The sequence below is a fragment of the Copadichromis virginalis genome, linkage group LG6, assembly GCF_057382275.1.
Source record: "Copadichromis virginalis isolate Kocher_CV1m ecotype Utaka linkage group LG6, C_Virginalis_male_GT1.1, whole genome shotgun sequence".
NCBI classification, from domain to species: Eukaryota; Metazoa; Chordata; class Actinopteri; order Cichliformes; family Cichlidae; genus Copadichromis; species Copadichromis virginalis.
This window is the reverse complement of record NC_140623.1, coordinates 28,656,040-28,675,655: the sequence shown is the minus strand read 5'-3', so window position 1 is coordinate 28,675,655 and position 19,616 is coordinate 28,656,040. Positions and strand designations below refer to the sequence as shown.

Below are 19,616 nucleotides of genomic sequence, written 5' to 3'. Positions count from 1 at the left end.
AGTGACTCTCAAAGATGAAAACAAATGACAGCAGTAATCATTTAAACACAACTTTGAATCGCTTTTAAAGGCTTACAGAAATAGTAGCTAAAAATCTTTCTCCTAAATACTTAAAACAGACCTGCAAAAGCAACTTACATAAACATCCAAGTAAAAAAAATCTACAACTGTTACCACAAAATTTATAAAACATCAACAATATTGTAATGATAGTCAACATCAAACACCAAAGTGATACGTGTTCATGCTTAGTTTGTTATTTTTACCCTGCAGTAATTTTCTTCTTCTGTACAGAGATGTAGGAAATATGTCAGCCTTAAGAAGAGAAATGCACTTTTGATTGGAGTGTAAGAGTGGCACCATGCATGTAATCTTCTAAGTCACTCGTCACTTTTGTAAACAGCAGCAAGGCACAACAAAGGAAGAAACACCACCTGCTAATTTATACAGTCTATGTCACAATATGGCAAGATTATTCAGTTTGAAGGACAAATGTATTTCTGCTCTGTTCATTTCTCATACGACACAGGTGTTAAATCTATGCTTATTTAAAAGATGTTGTTTTTTTCACATCTGATAATCTGAGAAAAAACATCATGCATGTTTTTTGGCAAGGAAAGTTTCAGAGTTTGTTTTTCAAGTCCATTCCATTATGTGCCGACACATAGAGTAAGTACTTGTAGAGGTTTTATGTTTTATACCCAAACAACGGTTGTGTTTAGATGAAAATATGTTGTGTTCAATAATAGTCTTTGGAAGATTTCTTGGAATAGATTCTACTGGCATTTCAATGCTTGAAGTATGTGAAGTAATTTCAAAGAAAAAGCCATGTCTAGGACATAATTGCTCTCTTATTTCTGAACATGTTGACAAGAGCAAACCATTTCAAAGACTTTCAAGGAATGTGATGTTCAGTGTTCAAATACATTTTGGTCTCGTAAGCAATTTAATTAAATTTATTGTGAAATCCTGATAGTTGCACATTTTTAAAACAGATTTCTTTTTTTGTTTGTGTGTGTGTGTGTGTGGGGGGGGGGGGGGTCAGCTATGTGATCTGGAAATGTAAGGTCTTGTTTTATGATTCTGATCATGGGGGCACTTGGGTTCCAGACACTGATTGCTTCTCAGAAAGACACAGTGCCAAAGATATAACCGGTAAAACAATGGAACTTTTCACTTTCAGTGCCTGAATTCACCAACAACAAACCATGTAGAGCTCACATGACCAAAGCCCACAGGCCTATATAAAGCCCGGATCCTCAGATTGTGCAGCTAGCAACAGGAGAAACATTACCTTCTAACCTATTTTTCAAGGAATAATAGGAATTGAGATGATTCATGTTTCACGGACACCAGAATTCTTCAATTGTGGAAACATGAATTTATTCCCAGACGCATTCTCTGACCACAATCTGGAATCTATGGCTAGTAGCAGAACCAGACAAAGGTCTCACTCCTATTACAATGCAGAGGGGGAAAAGCCTTATGGTGTGGACACACAGAAAGAAGAAACCTGTTTAAGACCTCGATCTAGGTGTGTATTCATAATTAACTATGCTTTTACTCTTATATTATCAAAATTAGGTTACTGGCCAGATAACCAAATACTTCTAATTAACCAGATTTGTGGGGGGTTTTTCTCTTCTGACTTGAATTACTGAACTACATAATTAATATTGAATTGAATGTCTTTAAAAGGTCTTTTTACAGTTATGAGACATCGGAGTTATGCTCAGAAGATGACATAAGACACTTTACAACCTCCCCTACGTCAAAACAGATGCAAAGCTCACTGCCAAAGTATCAAGCAACCAAAAAGGAGGAAAGAGATGGGGATGTGTCGGTTGTTGAGTTCACCTCTACGAAGTCAAAGCATAAACCAAACAAGCAATCACCCTCTAGAGAAACTTGTGGTAGTGAAATAATGTTTTTAAAGTTGGATATGGATTTTAAAAGCAAAATAAATAAAATGAAAATCTACAATAATAATAATAATAATAATAATAAAGTTACATGTGTATGTTTTGGCTCAGGCAGTAAATGCCATCTCAAGCAAGTTTCCATGATGACCATCTCTGAAGCAGACAACTGGGAGATTTGTTCCAGCTCTGGGATGAAGTATGGGCAGTTTGTGGACTGGGAGAAAATTGATCCTGAAGCTGCAAAGAAATATCAACAAATCCTACGGAGTGAGCACCAGCAGCTTAAAACTATGGCTCGGGAAGGATTTTGGGCCATGCCACACACACTAAGGGCCAAAGCTTATTATCACATCATCCACAGCATCAATTCTATGTATGTGTTTGTGGCAAGTAATGGAACCACTGTGAGCATTTTTACTGAAATCTGCTTGAACCAAATTTTTGACTGTGTATTGATTTTATATATCTGCAGAAGGGCTGTCACTCCAGACAGAGATGTCTACTATGAACTGACTAAGAAGCTATTTGGAGAACAAAAACATAGTAGCCACCCAGTGCCGAAGTATATGGAAGATGGAGAAATACCAAGGTAATATTTTGTGATACTGCAATCACACTTCATAGCTGACAAACTGTCTTAATGATGAGCTTTTTGTCTAATTGGCATTGATTTTGCTAATTTTGGCTACGTTTATTAAAAGCATCCACAAGACTAGCAACATATATATATACATATATAACAGAAAAAGTTTACATTCTAGTATTATTATACTTCTGCACAGCAGTAAATGTGACCAAATCGGTCATTGCTTCCTCTGTTCTTTTCCAGATACTGTCTCAACAAAGCAGGCCTGAATTCTGCAAAAAAAGTTCTTCTTTGCCTCGGAAAATACTTCATAGACATGAACTTCTGCCCCATTCTACCCGCCCTGGTCTCCCTCATCCTCCACTTCAGCGAGGATGAAGCTGAATGTTTCTACAGTGTGTCCCGACTTATCTGCTACAATGATCCCAACAAGCGCTACATTGACCAGACTTTCCTCACCTACCGTGCGTCCTGTATGACCTTTGGAGACCTTGCCAACAAATGCTGCAGAGGCATTCGCAAGCTGATAGCCAGCTCCCACCAGAACCTGTTTGAGTTTTACTCTGACTGGATCATGTGGATATTTGCTGACCTTCCGTTCACATATGCCATTAGAGTTCTAGACGTCTACCTACTGGAGGGCTACAAGGTCCTCTACAGGTTTGTTACTGCTGCCGCATTTCAACAAATAAACAAAAAAACTTAGTCCTAAATATGTCATTTCTTCTGCCATATCAGTTACTCTGAGAAAAAAAACCAAACATACAGACAAAACAATTCAATAAATGTGTTTCATAATTATTCTTTGTAGGGTTGCTCTGGCTTTGCTTGACCTCTATAAAGTATCAGTGTCATCTCGAGTGGCAGATGTGGAAGACTTCAGAACAGACATGAAAAGATTTGTGCAAAATGTAGCTCGCCACTGCACGGCTGAGAAGCTCCTAGAAAGAGCCTTCAAGATTTCAGTACCCACAAGGAGAGACCTTAACCTACTGTTCACTGCCAATAAAGAGTCACTCATACTAAAAGGTGTCAGCATAGACCAGAAAAGGTGGGTTAATACTGACATTGTCATGAATCAGATGACGAATGGTATATTTGTATGTAATAAAGGATTAATATACACAAACTTAGTAGTATTGAATATTCCATTCCAACTAATATGAACCCTGTTTTCACATATGTTTCCAAAAGGCTACCAGTAGAGACAGTGGATTTCAACAACTTTCGTTCCAGTGTTGTAACAGGGACGGAGATGAGAGTCATCTGGGCCTGGATACCTGAGCGCTTTGCCCTCTTCAGTCCCTTCAGGTTGTTCAGCACAGCTGAGCATGAAAGGACTCTTGCTTCGTAAGTAACCTTTGTTCTGCGCTTCAGTCCCACTCGGCAACTACCTAAAAAAAGAGGCGTGAATCATGTAGAGGAGTATTTATATCATATCGCAATAGCTTTAATAGTGTTTACTTTGTATCAAATTAATATCTGTTGAACTTCGCGTCCCTGCAGTGAAAAACAATTTTCTTTTGTAACTGTCAGCAGGTGTGTTTTTACTATCAACATTTAGAGACAAATACTGTTTTTTTCCCCCTGCGTTTAAACAGTGCTAAAACTTCTCTCTGATTTAACATGAAATTTAAATAAAATAGGTCTTTGCTCTTGAGGGGCAATTGTATGCCAGTTTGGCATGTATATAATGTTGTTGTGCATTTATAAAAACAAAAGGTGTTTTGTATATTTTTATTTCATACAGATTCTATTCACATGTGGAGGGACATGAACCATCTGTCATGATTATTAAATCTGTGGATGAAGAGGTAAAACTATAAAATAATCAATATTAGGATACATTTTATTTAACATGTTAAATGAGCCTCAGAATTGATCCTTATGCTTCTATAATGGTGAGATTTAGCCGACGCAGTAAGTTTTGTATGCCATTGACATGATGTAATTTCTCTTATCTTAGGTATTTGGTGCCTTCTTGTCAACTGATGTAGCAGAAAGAAGAAAACAAGACTCAGAGGAACTTGTATACTTTGGAACTGGGGAGTGTTTAGTTTTCACGGTGAGCTTTCTTCTTGTTGAATTCAACTTACCTTAGATTTAGATTGACCATGTATGGGTTTCTTTATGTTAATATAGAGCAATGCCTTTGACACTGCAAGGCGTCAAACAAGATTTGTGATTACTGTTTCAGCTCCGTCCCAACATGGAGCTCTACCAGAGATCTATGGTCAATATTATGAGCCCAAGAGCGTCTCCTGAGAAACTTCGAGGCAGTATTAGTGCTTCCCCTCAGGCGTCAACTAATGGCAACATCCCCTCCAGCACAACTCTGACCTGTCCTGCTGAGACACTGCAAAATCCCAGCTATCTGATGGTCACTGCACCAGTGGAGGAATCCATGTCTGCTAAACAGCCCAAGAGGCCTAAGGAGCAAGAGGCCTCCAAGTTCATAGCAGGCGATGACAATCGGCTTATTATTGGTGTGTTAGTGAAACATACAATAGATTGGCCTTTGAAGGAACCTTTAATATATTGTGTGACAGGGAAGCTGCGAGTACTCTGCTCATATCTATGTGTCTTCTTTCAGGTGGTGATGGAGGTCATGCTCTCTGCCTGCAAAGAGACCTACAAGGGGGTTACACAGAGCCGTGTGAAACTTTTAAGAGCATTGCACTCTGCAAGAGAGACTTCAAGATCCAGTCCCTGGAAGTGTGGGGCATCCAGAACTCCATTTCCATTTCTCATTGTTTTCCTTCTAAGTGAGTTAGAGAAAACAGCACTGACTATTTTTGGTAAAGACTGAAAGAGTTTTTCCTTCAAAGCATTTGGGTGATTTTGATTGATATGCAGCTTACAGACATTTCACACTTGTCCTGTGAAATGCTAAATTGTGTATTTTTTTTTTTGTATAGTTAGGTGAGATTTATTTTGTTAATCAAAGTTTATTTGTACAGATCTGGGTCACATACAATGTCTTAGTGAACGTTACAATCCAGGAAAACAAAGCTTGTAATCTCAGGGCAGCTCCGAAGGAACACAATGATGCTCGTTTTGGTGCATATACTCACTTTTCTGTGATGAATCGAGGATAACTAGTTTTATAATACTCTGTAATAACTAAAGCACTACATTCACTAAAGGATAATATTTGTAAACACGCTGTTAAAATTGCAACTGCATCTGGTTTTAATTGGGAAAACACTAACCTGCAGTATTTTATAAGATCTATGTCCACTGTTAAATTGTATATTTTGATTGTGCAGTTTATTTAGATTTGATGTACAGTTGTACAAAACATCCCTTTTAAAATCCTTTATTTGCTATTCCTCTCAGTTAAGTAATTTATTCAGATAAGTGTTTTATTATTAACATGGCTGCATTTGTAATGGGATTGAAAGCAAATAACGTTTTTTAGTTATTTATTTATTTATTTTTTACTTAAGTCTTTTACTTAACATTGTCAGCATTCCTGTTAAAAAAACGAATCCTCTTTTGCTCCTCTTACAACATTTATACTTTAAAAAGAAAAAGAAATTCTGCTTTAAAGCTCCTTTACTTATATTCGCAAAATGATCTGTATATTATATCGTTTCTACCTGCAAAGATTATTTCTTAACATTAAGAAACTTGCTGAAGCTAGTCTCTGTAGCTTTATGGAACCATTTGGAGTGACATGCGAAAGGAGTGGATTACGTTTTCTTTGTTTAGTGATAACAGAAAAAAAAGAAAAAAAACTCTACTAAAGATAGATATAATGTAAAAAAAACCTCAAGATGTCTGGTTGCCCTTATATCCATTTTGGAGAACCTTTGGTATTTGTGTTCATTTAGCTTCAACAACCTGTTTTTGTTGTATAAATAAATGTAATGAAATCAAAACAATAATAATTTTTAAAAAAAGAAAAGAAAGAAAGAAAGAAAGAAAGAAAGAAAGAAAGAAAGAAAGAAAGAAAGAAAAGGAAACGATGGCTCTCAACGTCAACATTTACCACGATCTGAGCGAGCCCCTGCTGGACATCTGACTGAACCGCAAATCTGTTAACCGCAAAGAAAAAGCACCGGTTCTTGAAAGTACGTGAGCAGTTGAAGGCACCATGCAAGAGAAAGAGCATCAACCCCAAATTGCTGCGCCGTGTTTAGCAGTCCGTTGCTTACTATGATGGGGCTTATGGTCATCTTCTTATGGCTACCAGTGCATCATGGAGTTAAGGGAAATGAAATGACAGAAGGAAAAGCAAAGGAAGCTACAAAGAGACCGTTGATGGATATGGATATCAGTGTTAGTAGGACCGACATTGAGAACAGAATAAGGCACAAAAATGAAAGAAATGTGACAAAAGCAATGGGAGGAGGAGATGAAAGAGCGATGGTTTAACAAAACAAAAAGGAAAATATGAGAAATGAGAAGCACAGGAAGCAGAATTTCGGTCCACACGCCATACCAGTTGGTGGCGTAATGCATATAAAGAAGAAGAAGCAGTCCGCGGCTACGAGCTGTCCTTTCACGCGAAGAAGTTTTCGGTTAAAACTCTGTGGATAGAGGACGTGGTAAGCTTTCTCTTTTACGGATTATTAGAGAAGTGGGCCTGAATCTTGTTTACGCCTCCGAGGCTGTGCTGCGTGGTTAGCTACAACGTTAGCGACAGTAGCTAGCAAACGTTGTAAAAGTGCGGCTGTTGTGTTTGTATTTGTATACCGTTGTGACAATGCGTTAACACTACCCTCGAGTTTAATTATAACCCCTTATCGACAATCGTTAACCACGCCGGTGTCGGTTTCGCTGCAAGTGGACGGGTTAATGCTCGAGCGGCCACACAAACATTCTAGCAAATCTGTGCAAAAGCACAGATATTTTTTTTGTATAGGTAAATAAACAACATGTTAGCTTTCAGAACCAGCACTGACCACTTTCAGTTTCACGTGCATCTTTAAGTTTAGTTTGAGGATATTGATACATACTTTGAGCGTTAAGGGTTGTTTAGTGTTGTTTTCCTTCCACCGTCTTGATACAGACACTGGGTGTGTGCAGCACACTGGACTGTTTAACCCACTGCATACATGCTGCTTATCTTTTATGCTGCTCATGTTTTAGATGGCATGCTCAAAATTTTGGCGTGAACAAAATGCAAGCACGGACCAACTAATAGTGACTAGTAGTGCCACACTCTACCTGAGTATTTTTGATGCTGTAATGTAGTTAAGGGGTGTTTCCAGCTAGTGCTTTCTGTTTGTGCTAGGAGGGGGCAGTTCGTAATACAATTGGAGTTTTAAAAAAAATGGTACTAGCAAGGCAAGGTGTACCTGATAAAGTGTGTGGTGAATGTAGATTTGACGTAATTTAGCGATAGTATCTGTTTTGCATAGTTTGCCCACCACTGATAAGAAGATCTATTTTTTTGTTTTTGTTTTTTGTAGAATTGTAAAATTTCCCCCCAAACTTCCAACCAACTAATCATTAGTTAACCACATAAACAAGTCACAGCCAGTTAGTCAGGAAGGTCCAATTAAATACAATAAAGTGTTTCTGATGCCTATGTTTTTACAAACTCAAACACCAAATAACTTGGATTTCAAGTGGGATAACTTCAGTTCAATTAAATTTTATTTATATAGCGCCAATCACAACAACAGTCTCCTCAAGGCGCTTTGTATTGTAAGGGACACCCTACAATAATCAAATGACCCTTTGTGAGCAAGCATTCCTGACAGTGGGAAGGAAAAACTCCATTTTAACAGGAAGAAACCTCTTGCAGAACCAGGCTCAGGGAGGGGCGGCCATGTGCTGCGACCGGTTGGGGTGAAGGAAGACAGGATGAAAGACATTCTGTGGAAAAGAGCCAGAGATTAATAACAAGTGTGATTCAGCAGATAGGTCTATTAACACATGTTGAGTGAGAAATGTGACTGATAAGGAAATACTCAATGCACCATGGGAATCCCCCAGCAGTCTACACCTATTGCAGCATAACTAAGGGAGGATTCAGGGTCACCTGATCCAGCCCTAACTATATACTTTAGCAAAAAGGAAAGTTTTAAGCCTAATCTTAAAAGTAGAAATAGTGTCTGTCTCCCAAATCAAACTGGAAGCTGGTTCCACAGATGAGGGGCCTGAAAATTGAAGGCTCTTCCTCTCATTCTACTTTTAAATACTCTAGGAACAACATGTAAGCCTGTAGTGCTAGAGCGAAGTGCTCTAATGGGGTGATATGGTACTACAAGGTCATTAAGATCAGATGGGACCTGATTATTTAAGACCTTGTATGTGAGGAGCAGGATTTTGAATTCAATTCTGGATTTAACAGGGCTAACTTGACAGTTGTTCATCTGAAATAGCTCTCCATTAAGACTTTTATATTAGCTGTATCAATGCTTATTGTTCCCTTTCCACATCAGTTTTGTTTGAATTTCCCTGGATGTGTCTAATGAGTCCTTTTGGTCTCAGACATTAGCTACAGTACGAGTTTGCATCGTGGAAACTGTAATAGTAAATGTCCAATATGTAGATATATTGTGTATTTGTTCCTTAACTGTTTATGGGTTGTACATCAACAGGCTGCAGCAATGGGCCCAGATACCACACCTGTCCCTAAAACAGAATCTGCGGAGGAAAGTATGTATTGAGGGTATTTTGCATGTTTCTCCCCTTTTGATCAAAATTTGTGTAATAAATAAGTTCACTTTTTTAGTTCTAAAAAGCCTGGTTCCTTATCCAACTGAATTCGGTGGCATACAGTGCATGTGGAACAGAACAGAACTAAGCTCCACTGAACATGAATTACATATGTGTAATAGGGCTGGGCCATATTATACCGTTCACGGTAATACCGGTATAATGTTAGGCAACGATAGGAAAATGAAATATCACAATAGAATATGAGTAAAACGCGCATGCGCAGTGCCTTTGTTTTCATACGCACATGGCCGATTGTTGAGTGAAACAGATGAACCAGAATTGGTTTGTAAAAATGGTGCAACTTCAGTGATGTGGAACTGGTTTGGTGTTTGTCCGTCAGATACACGACAAAGCACATTTTTTTGCAGAACATGCAAGCGGCTGTCGTTATTGTTGTATTTGTCGGACTAAGATGCTCTTAAATCTGGGAGTAACTGGGTCCTAAACTCTGTATTCTTCTGGTCAAACGAACACTGCAGCATCACTGAGAGTTAAAAACTGTCTAAATTATTTCATCTTTAATAAAACGATCAGCATTGCTGCTTTACCAGGTGTAACTATGAAGTTTAACTTCCAGGCATCCATGAAAACAAAATTTATTACATTTAACGGAGTTAGAAGCTAGCAGGAAGCTAGCGGAAGTTAGCTCGCTAGTTTCGCTAGTTACCTAAGCATGATATAGCACGTTCTGACTGAGAGATTTCTGAAAAAGATCAAACGTACAGCTCTGCTATCACTTCCAACATAAATGAAGACAGGAAACTAAACAGCAGTGACGTTTGTAGGGTTACTGAAGTTGGGCTAGCTGGTATATAATGATGTGCTACGTGATCGCTAGCGACACAGCTATGTTAGCATAACATAAACAGTGAAGCTGGAGGACGAACACTAACACTTTTCCACTTATAAAAATTAACGTGAAGGTTCCTGATAGTTAGAGACAAATGCAATCGCATGGCAGGATGCTGTAAACGGACCAAACTAAAGTCAGGAGAACAACTGAGATAATCCATCCACAATACGAGGTTAGTCATTAATATACTGCAACAACATGGGAATAGAGCAGCTGCCAGAGAATTCAACATTAATGAATCAATGGTACAGAAGTGGAGGAAGCAAGAAGAATGAGTTTAATAAAGTTTGATTTATCTGACTGCTTTGTTTCGCTTAATGTGCCTTATAATCCCGTGCACCTTATGGTCCAAAAAATACGTACTGCACACTGCAGTTTAATGTTGCAAAGCACCTCTTTTTAACTTCAGTGGATATTATACATGGTTATGCTCAGGATATGTCAGCCCATTTCTACTGGAAATGCCTTTTGGTTAAACTTTCAGCAAGGAATTTGCATTTGCACTGTTACATTTTTATAAAGCTTTAATGTACATAAAAACCAGCTTCTTGTTTAAGTGAAAATAAATGGAAGGTTGTCTTTTTGCGCTAGTAATGTTGTGGAGTTGTATTTTCTCTCGCATCAATTATATCGTCAGTTATATTGTTATCGCAAATTTTCAAATATATATCGTGATAAATATTTTTGGCCATATCGCCCTGCTCTAATGTGTAACATGGTAAAAGTTCATCATTGTGTTTTGCTTACTGAGATTTGCTAAGTCACTTCAGTCAGTAACACACTCAAATTGTGTTTTTAATGTGATTCCTCTTCAGATCCAGAAATAGTGGTGGTGAAGATAATCTCAGACTCAGATTCCAGTGATGCTTCAGTGATCACCGAGCCAGAGAACTCCAAACAGCCACAGAGCAACACATCAGACAAGTGTTACCCTTGCACTGTCTGTGGCAAGATATTTGACAGACCGTCAAAGCTGGAGTGGCATAAACCTGTACACACTAGCAAGCCCAAGACTCTTCATAACTGTGAGCATTGTAATATAAGCTTTACAAAAAAAGAGACGCTGATCCGACACCGGAATTGCCACAGTAGGACTAACAAGCACCCCTGTCCCGACTGTGGAAAAGTGTTCAATAGACCCTCAAGGTTAGAGAGGCATAAACGCACACACACAAAACAACCCAGGGTACCTCATCAGTGTTCATACTGCATGAAGACGTTCAGAAAACTTAACAAACTCATTCGTCACAAGCGTATGCACACTGGAGAGAAGCCTTTCACCTGTTCGGTCTGCGGTAAGGGATTCTCCGAGTCAGGTCACTGCAAAGCACACGAAAAGACACACGAGGAGCAGCCAGAAAAACCTCACAGTTGTGCGGATTGCGGGATGTGTTTCTTCAAGGCCTCGGCGCTTCGTAGACACTTCCTCTCCCACACAGGAGAGAAGCCTTTCAAATGTACCTTATGTGAGAGCTGCTTCTCTCGCTCTGAGGGACTGAAAAGGCACATGAGGAGCCACACAGGGGAAAGACCATACAAATGCATTATCTGTGGCAAGCAGTTTTATTCTCGCCAGGATTTGAATATTCATGGATTGACCCACACAGGGGAGAAGCCACATCTTTGCCCTGTGTGTGGTAAAGGCTTTTCACAGCTGGGCAACATGAAGGAGCATGAACAAAATGTTCATATTAAGTCAGAAAAATATATTTGTAATGATTGTGGAGCAACGTTCTCACGAAATGCGTCACTGACAAAGCATCGGCGGACACATACTGGAGAGAGACCCTATCTGTGCCTCATCTGCGGCTGCAGGTTTAAATGGAGCCATTCCCTCAGCAGACACCGGAGGTCACACGCACACAGACAGATGGCTGGGGACACATCCAAAGAAATACTACGTTTTGAAGGACCTTCAGAGAATCCCGACAGTGTAACGTAAAAGTTGAGTGTTTATTAAAAGCACATTTCCTCTTCATTTAGTTTTGAGAGAGGAAGAAGCTCATTTCTGTTCTATTGACAAGTTATTAAAAGTTCTTGTGATGATTCACCTTTCTGCTTTCATTGCTGACTGTCCACTAAAATTCTTTTTAAAAATCTCAGTTAGGACAGGGCACCAGGTCTGCTCTGTTCACAGTTCACTGTTATGACATGTGGTGTGGTTAGCGTTTAAGAATATTTCATAGTTCTTTACCAAAGGACAAGGAAATACAGTTGCCCTACCAAATGGCTGGAAAGTTTCTCTGGACCAACAGTTATATCAGTACAAAATTTTGTATGGTGCAGTGCAAACCAGGATGTAGCTAAGTATTGCTTCTTTCTGCAGTTTATAAAACAAAGTGTACTTTCTTTACAAAGTAATTGTTACCTAATTTGCCATCATAATAAGTGCCAAATATGCAGATTTAAAAAATTTAAATGAACATAGAACATTGTTAGATTAGATCTAGAACATATATATGATGTAGTTGTGTAAACCAATGATTTTTATCTTGTGCATGATAGCTTACTTTCAATAAAGATACATATTGTCACATACTGCGATTATCTTTGTAGTAATTTCAGACAATAAACGTTCAATGTTTTTATACTGATAATCAGTAAATATGCTGAAATATATTTTAAATAGAAAGTATACCTGGGTTCGAACGGGAGGCTGTTATTGGCTTTAACGGTAAGTTTCTTTCCCCCCCCCCCCCCCCCCCCCAAAAAAAAAAAAAAACTTAAATTAAGTTTCTGATACGACAGCTGAAACGTCTGGAGTGGCACGCTCAGTACTGTACAAAAATTTGTACAGTAAAATCTCTAAAATATATCTTACATATTTTACAAGAACAGGAACGTTTCTGTCATTTAACTGAAATTCAAATTTTATTTGTCACACACGCAACCCCATACACAGTATGACATGAGGTCAGATGCCTGTAGCTGTGCAGTGCCCAACCATTAAATGACAGTAGGTTTACAGTAAGATATACAAATTTACAGGTTACTACAAAATTTAAAGCTTTAACTTAGAAACAACTGGGGGGGGGACTTGAGCATTGGGACCTGCAGTGTGAACGTTACAATCCAGGTAAACAAAGCTTGTAATCTCAGGACAGCTCTGAAGGAACACAATGATGCTCTTTATGGTGCATATACTTACTTTTATGTGATGAATTGAGGAGAACTAGTGTTATAACACTCTTTAAAAACTAAGACACTACATTCACTAAAGGATCATATTTGTAAACATGCTTTCAAAATGCATCTGTATGGTTTTAATTGTGTATTTTGATATTGTAGTTTATGTAGATTTGATACACTGTTATACAAAACATCTTTTGACTTCCTTTGTCGTTTGCTAATTATAACAGAAATTTCTGGTACAACTTCGCCTACTTCCAAGGTGCATGGAGAGGATGAAAGAATTCACAATGCAGGAACTCCAGCAACACTTAGGGGAAGATGACCAACGCGTTTCGGCTTGTGGCCTTCATCAGGGTCATCATTTGCTAATCTCCTCAGTAAAGTAACTTATTCAGATACATGTTTTATTATTAAAATTATGTGGCTGTAACTGTGATGGGACTGAAAGCAAGTACAACTTTTTATTATTATTATTATTTTATTTTTTATTAAACTTAACTCTGGTTTGGAAATTCTAAAATTATCAGCATTTCAATTATAAATCTTTATAAATCTTTAGCTCATATATCTATCTCTCTCTCTCTCTCTCTCTCTATATATATATATATATACATATATATATATATATATATATATATATATATATATATATATATATAGAGCTGCAAAGATTATTTCTTAACATTGAATAATTTGCTGAAACTAAGTAATCTCTGTAGCTTTATGGAACCATTTATAGTAATGGGAGTGACATCTGAAAGGAGAATATAGTTTTCTTTGTTTAGTGATAACGGGGAAAAACTACTACTGATAGATATAATGTGAGTAAAAAGAAAAAAATCCTCAACATGTCTGGTTGCCTTTATTTCTATTTTGGAGAGCCTTTGGTATCTGTGTTTATTTGGCTTCAACAACCTGTGTGGGGTTTTTTTTTTTTTGTATAAACAAATGAAATGAAATCAATTTTAAAAAGAAAAGCAAGTGACGCCTCTCAACGTCAACACTGTCCACGATCTGAGCTCGCCCCTGTTGGACATCTGACTGAACCGCAAAGACAAGAACCCGTTTTTGAAAGTACGTGGGTACTTGAAGGCACCATGCAAGGGAACGAGCATCAACCCCAAATTGCTGCGGCTGGTTTAGCAGTCCGCTGCGACTAGCTGTCCTTTCGGACGAAGACGTTTTCACTTAAAACTCTGTAGATAGAGGCTGTGGCAAGCTTTCTCTTTTACGGATTATTAGAGAGGTGGGCCTGAATCGTGTTTGCGTCTCCGAGGCTTGTACGGTGTGGTTAGCTAAAATAGCAGCGTTAGCGTTAGCGACAGTAGCTAACAAACGCTGTAAAAGTGCAGCTGTTGTGTTTGTATTTGCATGCCGGTGTGACTGTGTTAACGCTACCCTTGAGTTTAATTATAACCCCTTATTGGCAATCGTTAACCGACGCTGCAAGTGGACGGGTTAATAATAGTCGACACACAAACATTCCAGCAAATCTGTGCAAAAGCACAGATATTTTTTTTGTAGAGGTAAATAAACAACATGTTAGCTTTCAGAACCAGCACTGACCACTTTCAGTTTCACGTGCATCTTTAAGGTTAGTTTGAGGATATTGATACATACTTTGAGCGTTAAGGGTTGTTTAGTGTTGTTTTCCTTCCTGCCTCCTGAGACAGACCTTGGGTGTGTGCAGCACACCGGACTGCTTAACCCACTTCATACATGCTGTTTATCTTGTATTTTACAGAGGTGGTCAGACAAATATATTTTGTAGTTTGGATCTAATTACCACTGCTGTATGCTTAAACAGATAAGTGGCTTAGTATTCTTTGTATTAAATTTAAGACATATGAAACATATAGTATGTAGAGCCTTGAAAAATACTTGGAAAGAGAATCTTATTGAGGTGTTTAGGCACCGAGACAAAAATGTGCTAAACTGTTCATGATCTCTCAAATATGAAATACAATGTGTGGTTTTTAAACAGATTAATTAAAACGTCACTTCACTCAACAACACCGGGAGAAGAAGCTGTTAACCTGTTGCTAATAATCAAACATTCGTGTTTGTGGGCTTAAAAGAAAGAGAAATCATTACGCTACAGACATGTCAACAGGAACTTGATATAACCAGTGTGAATGCACGACGCTTTAAATGTGGTCGCAGATGGACTACAGCAGCAGAAGTAGCATCTCCTATACATCACAGGAGATGCCACTCCTGTGATGTATAAAAAGTTCCAAAAATGTGACCTGGTCTGATAATATCAGCACCAGCATTTGTGCTAGGAGGAATTGCTGCAGTTCTTAATACAATTGGAGTTAAAAATGGTACTAGCAAGGTGTACCTGATAAAGTGTCTCGTGAATGTAGATTTGAGGTAATTTAGCGATAGTATCTGTTTTGCATAGTTTGCCCACCAGGGAGCACTGATAAGTAGATTTTTCAACTAACTTCCAACTAACTAATCAGTAGTTAGCCACATAAACAAGTCACAGCCAGTTAGTCAGGAAGGTCCAATTAAATACAATAAATTGTCTTTTGCCACAGGCTTACACAAAAGTCTAATTGCTGATGCTTATGTTGTTGTTGTTTTTTACAAACTCAAACACCAAATTACTTGGATTTCACAGGGATAACTTGACAGCTGCTCATCTGAAATAGCTCTCCATTAAGATTTTGTATTAGCTGTATCAATGCTTATTGTTCCCTTTCCACACCAGTTTTGTTTGAATTTCCCTGGATGTGTCTAATGAGTCCTTTTGGTCTCAGACATTAGCTACAGTACGAGTTTGCATCGTGGAAGCTGTAACAGTAAATCTACAATATGTGATATTGTGTATTTGTTCCTTAACTCTTTATGGGTTGTACATCAACAGGCTGCAGCAATGGGCCCAGACACCACACCTGTCCCTAAAACAGAATCTGCAGAGGAAAGTATGTATTGAGGGTATTTTGCATGTTTTTTTCCCCCTTTGATCAAAATTTGTGCAATAAGTAAGTTCACTTTTTTTGAAGTCCCGTTGAGCATGGATTAAATATGCAGGGCTCTAGATTAACTTTTTGCCACAGTTGTACTGGTGCACCTAACTTCTTTTCTTAGATGCACCAGCACAAAGTTTAGGTGCACTCAAATTTTACAACCGCATCGCTTAACACAGCAGCTTTACATGTTCACTTTTTTTTTTGTTAAATTGCTGTCCATACAAACAATACTGATTTGTAAATGATTAACTAACAATCTTGCCAACACAAAGTTCTTTATTTGGAGCACATTTCTACAAGAAAGATAAGTTACCATAAGGACCATAAGGCGCACCAGATCATAAGGCGCATTAAGCAAAACAAAACAGTCATATAAGTCAAACTTTACTCCAGTCATTCTTCTTGTTTCCTCCGCTTCCACACCATTGATTCATTAATGCTGAATTCTGTCGCAGCTGCTCTATTCCTATGTTCTACTGCATGACTGATAGAGTTTGAAATCCGCTTCATAAGCATGTCTCTTAACAGGTGCCATTTTGGGGTCCTTATATACACACAATACGGTAATATTATGTGTGTACGTATTACTCTGCGAGGCTCATCAGTACGGTAGCTCCAACAATCCATCAAGCGGTGCAGCTTCATAGCTTACCAAAGTCGTACTAAAACATTTTGACAGATTCGCAGTCAATAAGCACAACCAGAATTCATACATAAGGTGCACTTTTGAGAAAATGAAACGTATTTTTTGGACCTTATAGTCCAAAAGATACGGTACTGCTTGTACTTAAAGTGCTTCACTGAGCTGAAATTGAAACTTAAAATATCTCAAGCTATATAAAATAAAACAAAGTCAAAATTAAAAATGCCTCAAAGGCTTCAAATTTAACATCTCAATATCTGAACATCTTACCATGGGCATGGGCATCTGAGAGGTTCGCCCATGATTATCTCTGATTGGTTTGACCACAATATGGGCATTCTGTGTGTCTGTTATTGACCATACTTTTTACTTTTACTTTTTACTCGAACAGCTGGTCACACTGGTACGACCTAGGATTGTTTTTAGTTGCTCCATTGAGAAATTAGGTTGCATTTGCGACCTAATTTCACACTCTAGAGCCCTGATGTGTGTAACACGATAAAAGTTCATCATTGTGTTTTACTAACTGAGATTTACTAAGTCACTTCAGTCAGTAACACGCTCAAATTGTGTTTTTAATGTGATTCCTCTTCAGGTCCAGAAATAGTGGTGGTGAAAATCATCTCAGAATCAGATTCCAGTGATGCTTCAGTGATCACCGAGCCAGAGAACTCCAAACAGCCACAGAGCAACACATCAGACAAGTGTTACCCTTGCACTGTCTGTGGCAAGATATTTGACAGACCGTCAAAGCTGGAGAGGCATAAACCTGTACACACAAGGAAGCCCAAAACTCTTCATAACTGTGAGCATTGTAATAAGAGCTTTACACAACAAGAGAAGCTGATCCGACACCAGAATTGCCACAGTAGGACTAACAAGCACCCCTGTCCCGACTGTGGAAAAGTGTTCAATAGACCCTCAAAATTAGAGAGGCACAAACGCACACACACAAAACAACCCAGGGTACCTCATCAGTGTTCATACTGCATGAAGACGTTCAGCAAACTTAACAAACTCATTCGTCACAAGCGTATGCACACTGGAGAGAAGCCTTTCACCTGTTCGGTCTGCGGTAAGGGATTCTCCGAGTCAGGTCACTGCAAAGCACACGAAAAGACACACGAGGAGCAGCCAGAAAAACCTCACAGTTGTGCGGATTGCGGGATGTGTTTCTTCAAGGCCTCGGAGCTCCGTAGGCACTTCCGCTCCCACACAGGAGAGAAGCCTTTCAAATGTACCTTATGTGAGAGCTGCTTCTCTCGCTCTGAGGGACTGAAAAGGCACATGAGGAGCCACACAGGGGAAAGACCATACAAATGCATTATCTGTGGCAAGCAGTTTTATTCTCGCCAGGATTTGAATATTCATGGATTGACCCACACAGGGGAGAAGCCACATCTTTGCCCTGTGTGTGGTAAAGGCTTTTCACAGCTGGGCAACATGAAAGAGCATGAACAAAATGTTCATATTAAGTCAGAAAAATATATTTGTAATGAATGTGGAGCAACGTTCACGCGATACAAGTCACTGACAAAGCATCGGCGGACACATACTGGAGAGAGACCCTATCTGTGCCTCACTTGCGGCCGCAGGTTTTCATGGAGCCATTCTCTCAGCAGACACCGGAGGTCACACGCACACAGACAGATGGCTGGGGACACATCCAAAGAAATGCTAAGTTTTGAAGGACCTTCAGAGAATCCCGACAGTGTAACGTAAAAGTTGAGTGTTTATTAAAAGCACATTTCCTCTTCATTTAGTTTTGAGAGAGTTTGTTCTATTGACAAGTTATTAAAAGTTCTTGTGATGATTCACCTTTCTGCTTTCATTGCTGACTGTCCACTAAAATTCTTTTTAAAAATCTCAGTTAGGACAGGGCACCAGGTCTGCTCTGTTCACAGTTCACTGTTATGACATGTGGTGTGGTTAGCGTTTAAGAATATTTCATAGTTCTTTACCAAAGGACAAGGAAATACAGTTGCCCTACCAAATGGCTGGAAAGTTTCTCTGGACCTACAGTTATATCAGTACAAAATTTTGTATGGTGCAGTGCAAACCAGGATGTAGCTAAGTATTGCTTCTTTCTGCAGTTTATAAAACAAAGTGTACTTTCTTTTAAAAATGTTTGTTACCTAATTTGCCATCATAAGTGTCAAATTTGCAGATTTTGCATTTACAGCCAATTACAGTATTTTTTTCAGTAGTTAAATCTTTACAACATGGTTATGCTCTTCTAAATTAGAGTAAAAAAGAAAAATGAACTGCACTATTTTCCTCTGGGCAGGACCTGCAGTGATGTCACAGTGGCCAGAGGTACTCCACTCTTGAGTGCAGTAGCATATTTAAGCTTGTACAAGTTGTGAAAAAAAAAATTAAATGAACAAAGAACATTGTACTTTTTAAGTTTTTATATCAGTATAATTTTATATTAGATGTACAACATATATATAATGTAGTTGTGTAATCCAATGATTTTTATCTTATTCATGCACGATAGCTTGCATTCAATAAAGATACATTGTGATGTACTGTGATGAACTCTGTAGTAATTTCAGACAATGGGCATTCAATGTTTTTGTACTGATAATCAGTAAATGTGCTGAAATGTATTTTTATTTGTTCTGTTATGTCCCAGATTCTTCTGTGACATGTTTACTTGTGAAATGAGAGAATTTTAAGTTTTTTGTATAATGCCAGTATAGGTCACAGATTAATTTGTCATCTTTATCCATAGTGCAAATACAGTGAACCCTACAAATGCAATACCGATTTTCCAGTGTAATTTGCCAATTATGTTTAATTGTTTTTGTGTACGGCT

At 38.4% G+C, this 19,616-nt stretch overlaps 3 protein-coding genes across 5 annotated transcripts; all 3 read left to right on the top strand.

Moving 5' to 3' along the window:
* Nucleotides 1-1,288: 1,288 nt before the first annotated feature.
* On the top strand, nt 1,289-5,769 carry LOC146708017 (TBC1 domain family member 24-like). Of its 2 annotated transcripts, none has more exons than XM_085459710.1 (11): nt 1,289-1,534; nt 1,699-1,910; nt 2,034-2,295; nt 2,395-2,511; nt 2,752-3,168; nt 3,320-3,559; nt 3,703-3,858; nt 4,259-4,322; nt 4,475-4,573; nt 4,706-4,994; nt 5,102-5,769. In XM_085459710.1, the coding sequence occupies exons 1-11, from the start codon at nt 1,332-1,334 to the stop codon at nt 5,275-5,277; spliced, it is 2,235 nt and encodes a 744-aa protein (XP_085315836.1). In that variant the 5' UTR covers nt 1,289-1,331; the 3' UTR covers nt 5,278-5,769. The 2 variants fall into 2 exon arrangements, with proteins under 2 accessions (XP_085315836.1, XP_085315834.1); XM_085459708.1 differs by having other exon boundaries at nt 1,699-1,913.
* Nucleotides 5,770-5,841: 72 nt separating this feature from the next.
* LOC146708016 (uncharacterized) lies at nt 5,842-12,577 on the top strand. The gene is made up of 3 exons (XM_085459711.1): nt 5,842-7,061; nt 9,066-9,123; nt 10,855-12,577. The coding sequence occupies exons 2-3, from the start codon at nt 9,075-9,077 to the stop codon at nt 11,979-11,981; spliced, it is 1,176 nt and encodes a 391-aa protein (XP_085315837.1). The 5' UTR covers nt 5,842-7,061; nt 9,066-9,074; the 3' UTR covers nt 11,982-12,577.
* Nucleotides 12,578-14,269: 1,692 nt separating this feature from the next.
* LOC146708015 (uncharacterized) lies at nt 14,270-19,332 on the top strand. 2 transcript variants are annotated; one of them, XM_085459706.1, is made up of 3 exons: nt 14,270-14,417; nt 16,047-16,104; nt 17,391-19,332. In XM_085459706.1, the coding sequence occupies exons 2-3, from the start codon at nt 16,056-16,058 to the stop codon at nt 18,515-18,517; spliced, it is 1,176 nt and encodes a 391-aa protein (XP_085315832.1). In that variant the 5' UTR covers nt 14,270-14,417; nt 16,047-16,055; the 3' UTR covers nt 18,518-19,332. The 2 variants fall into 2 exon arrangements, with proteins under 2 accessions (XP_085315832.1, XP_085315833.1); XM_085459707.1 differs by lacking the exon at nt 14,270-14,417 and adding an exon at nt 14,425-14,765.
* The last annotated feature ends 284 nt before the right edge of the window (nt 19,333-19,616 follow it).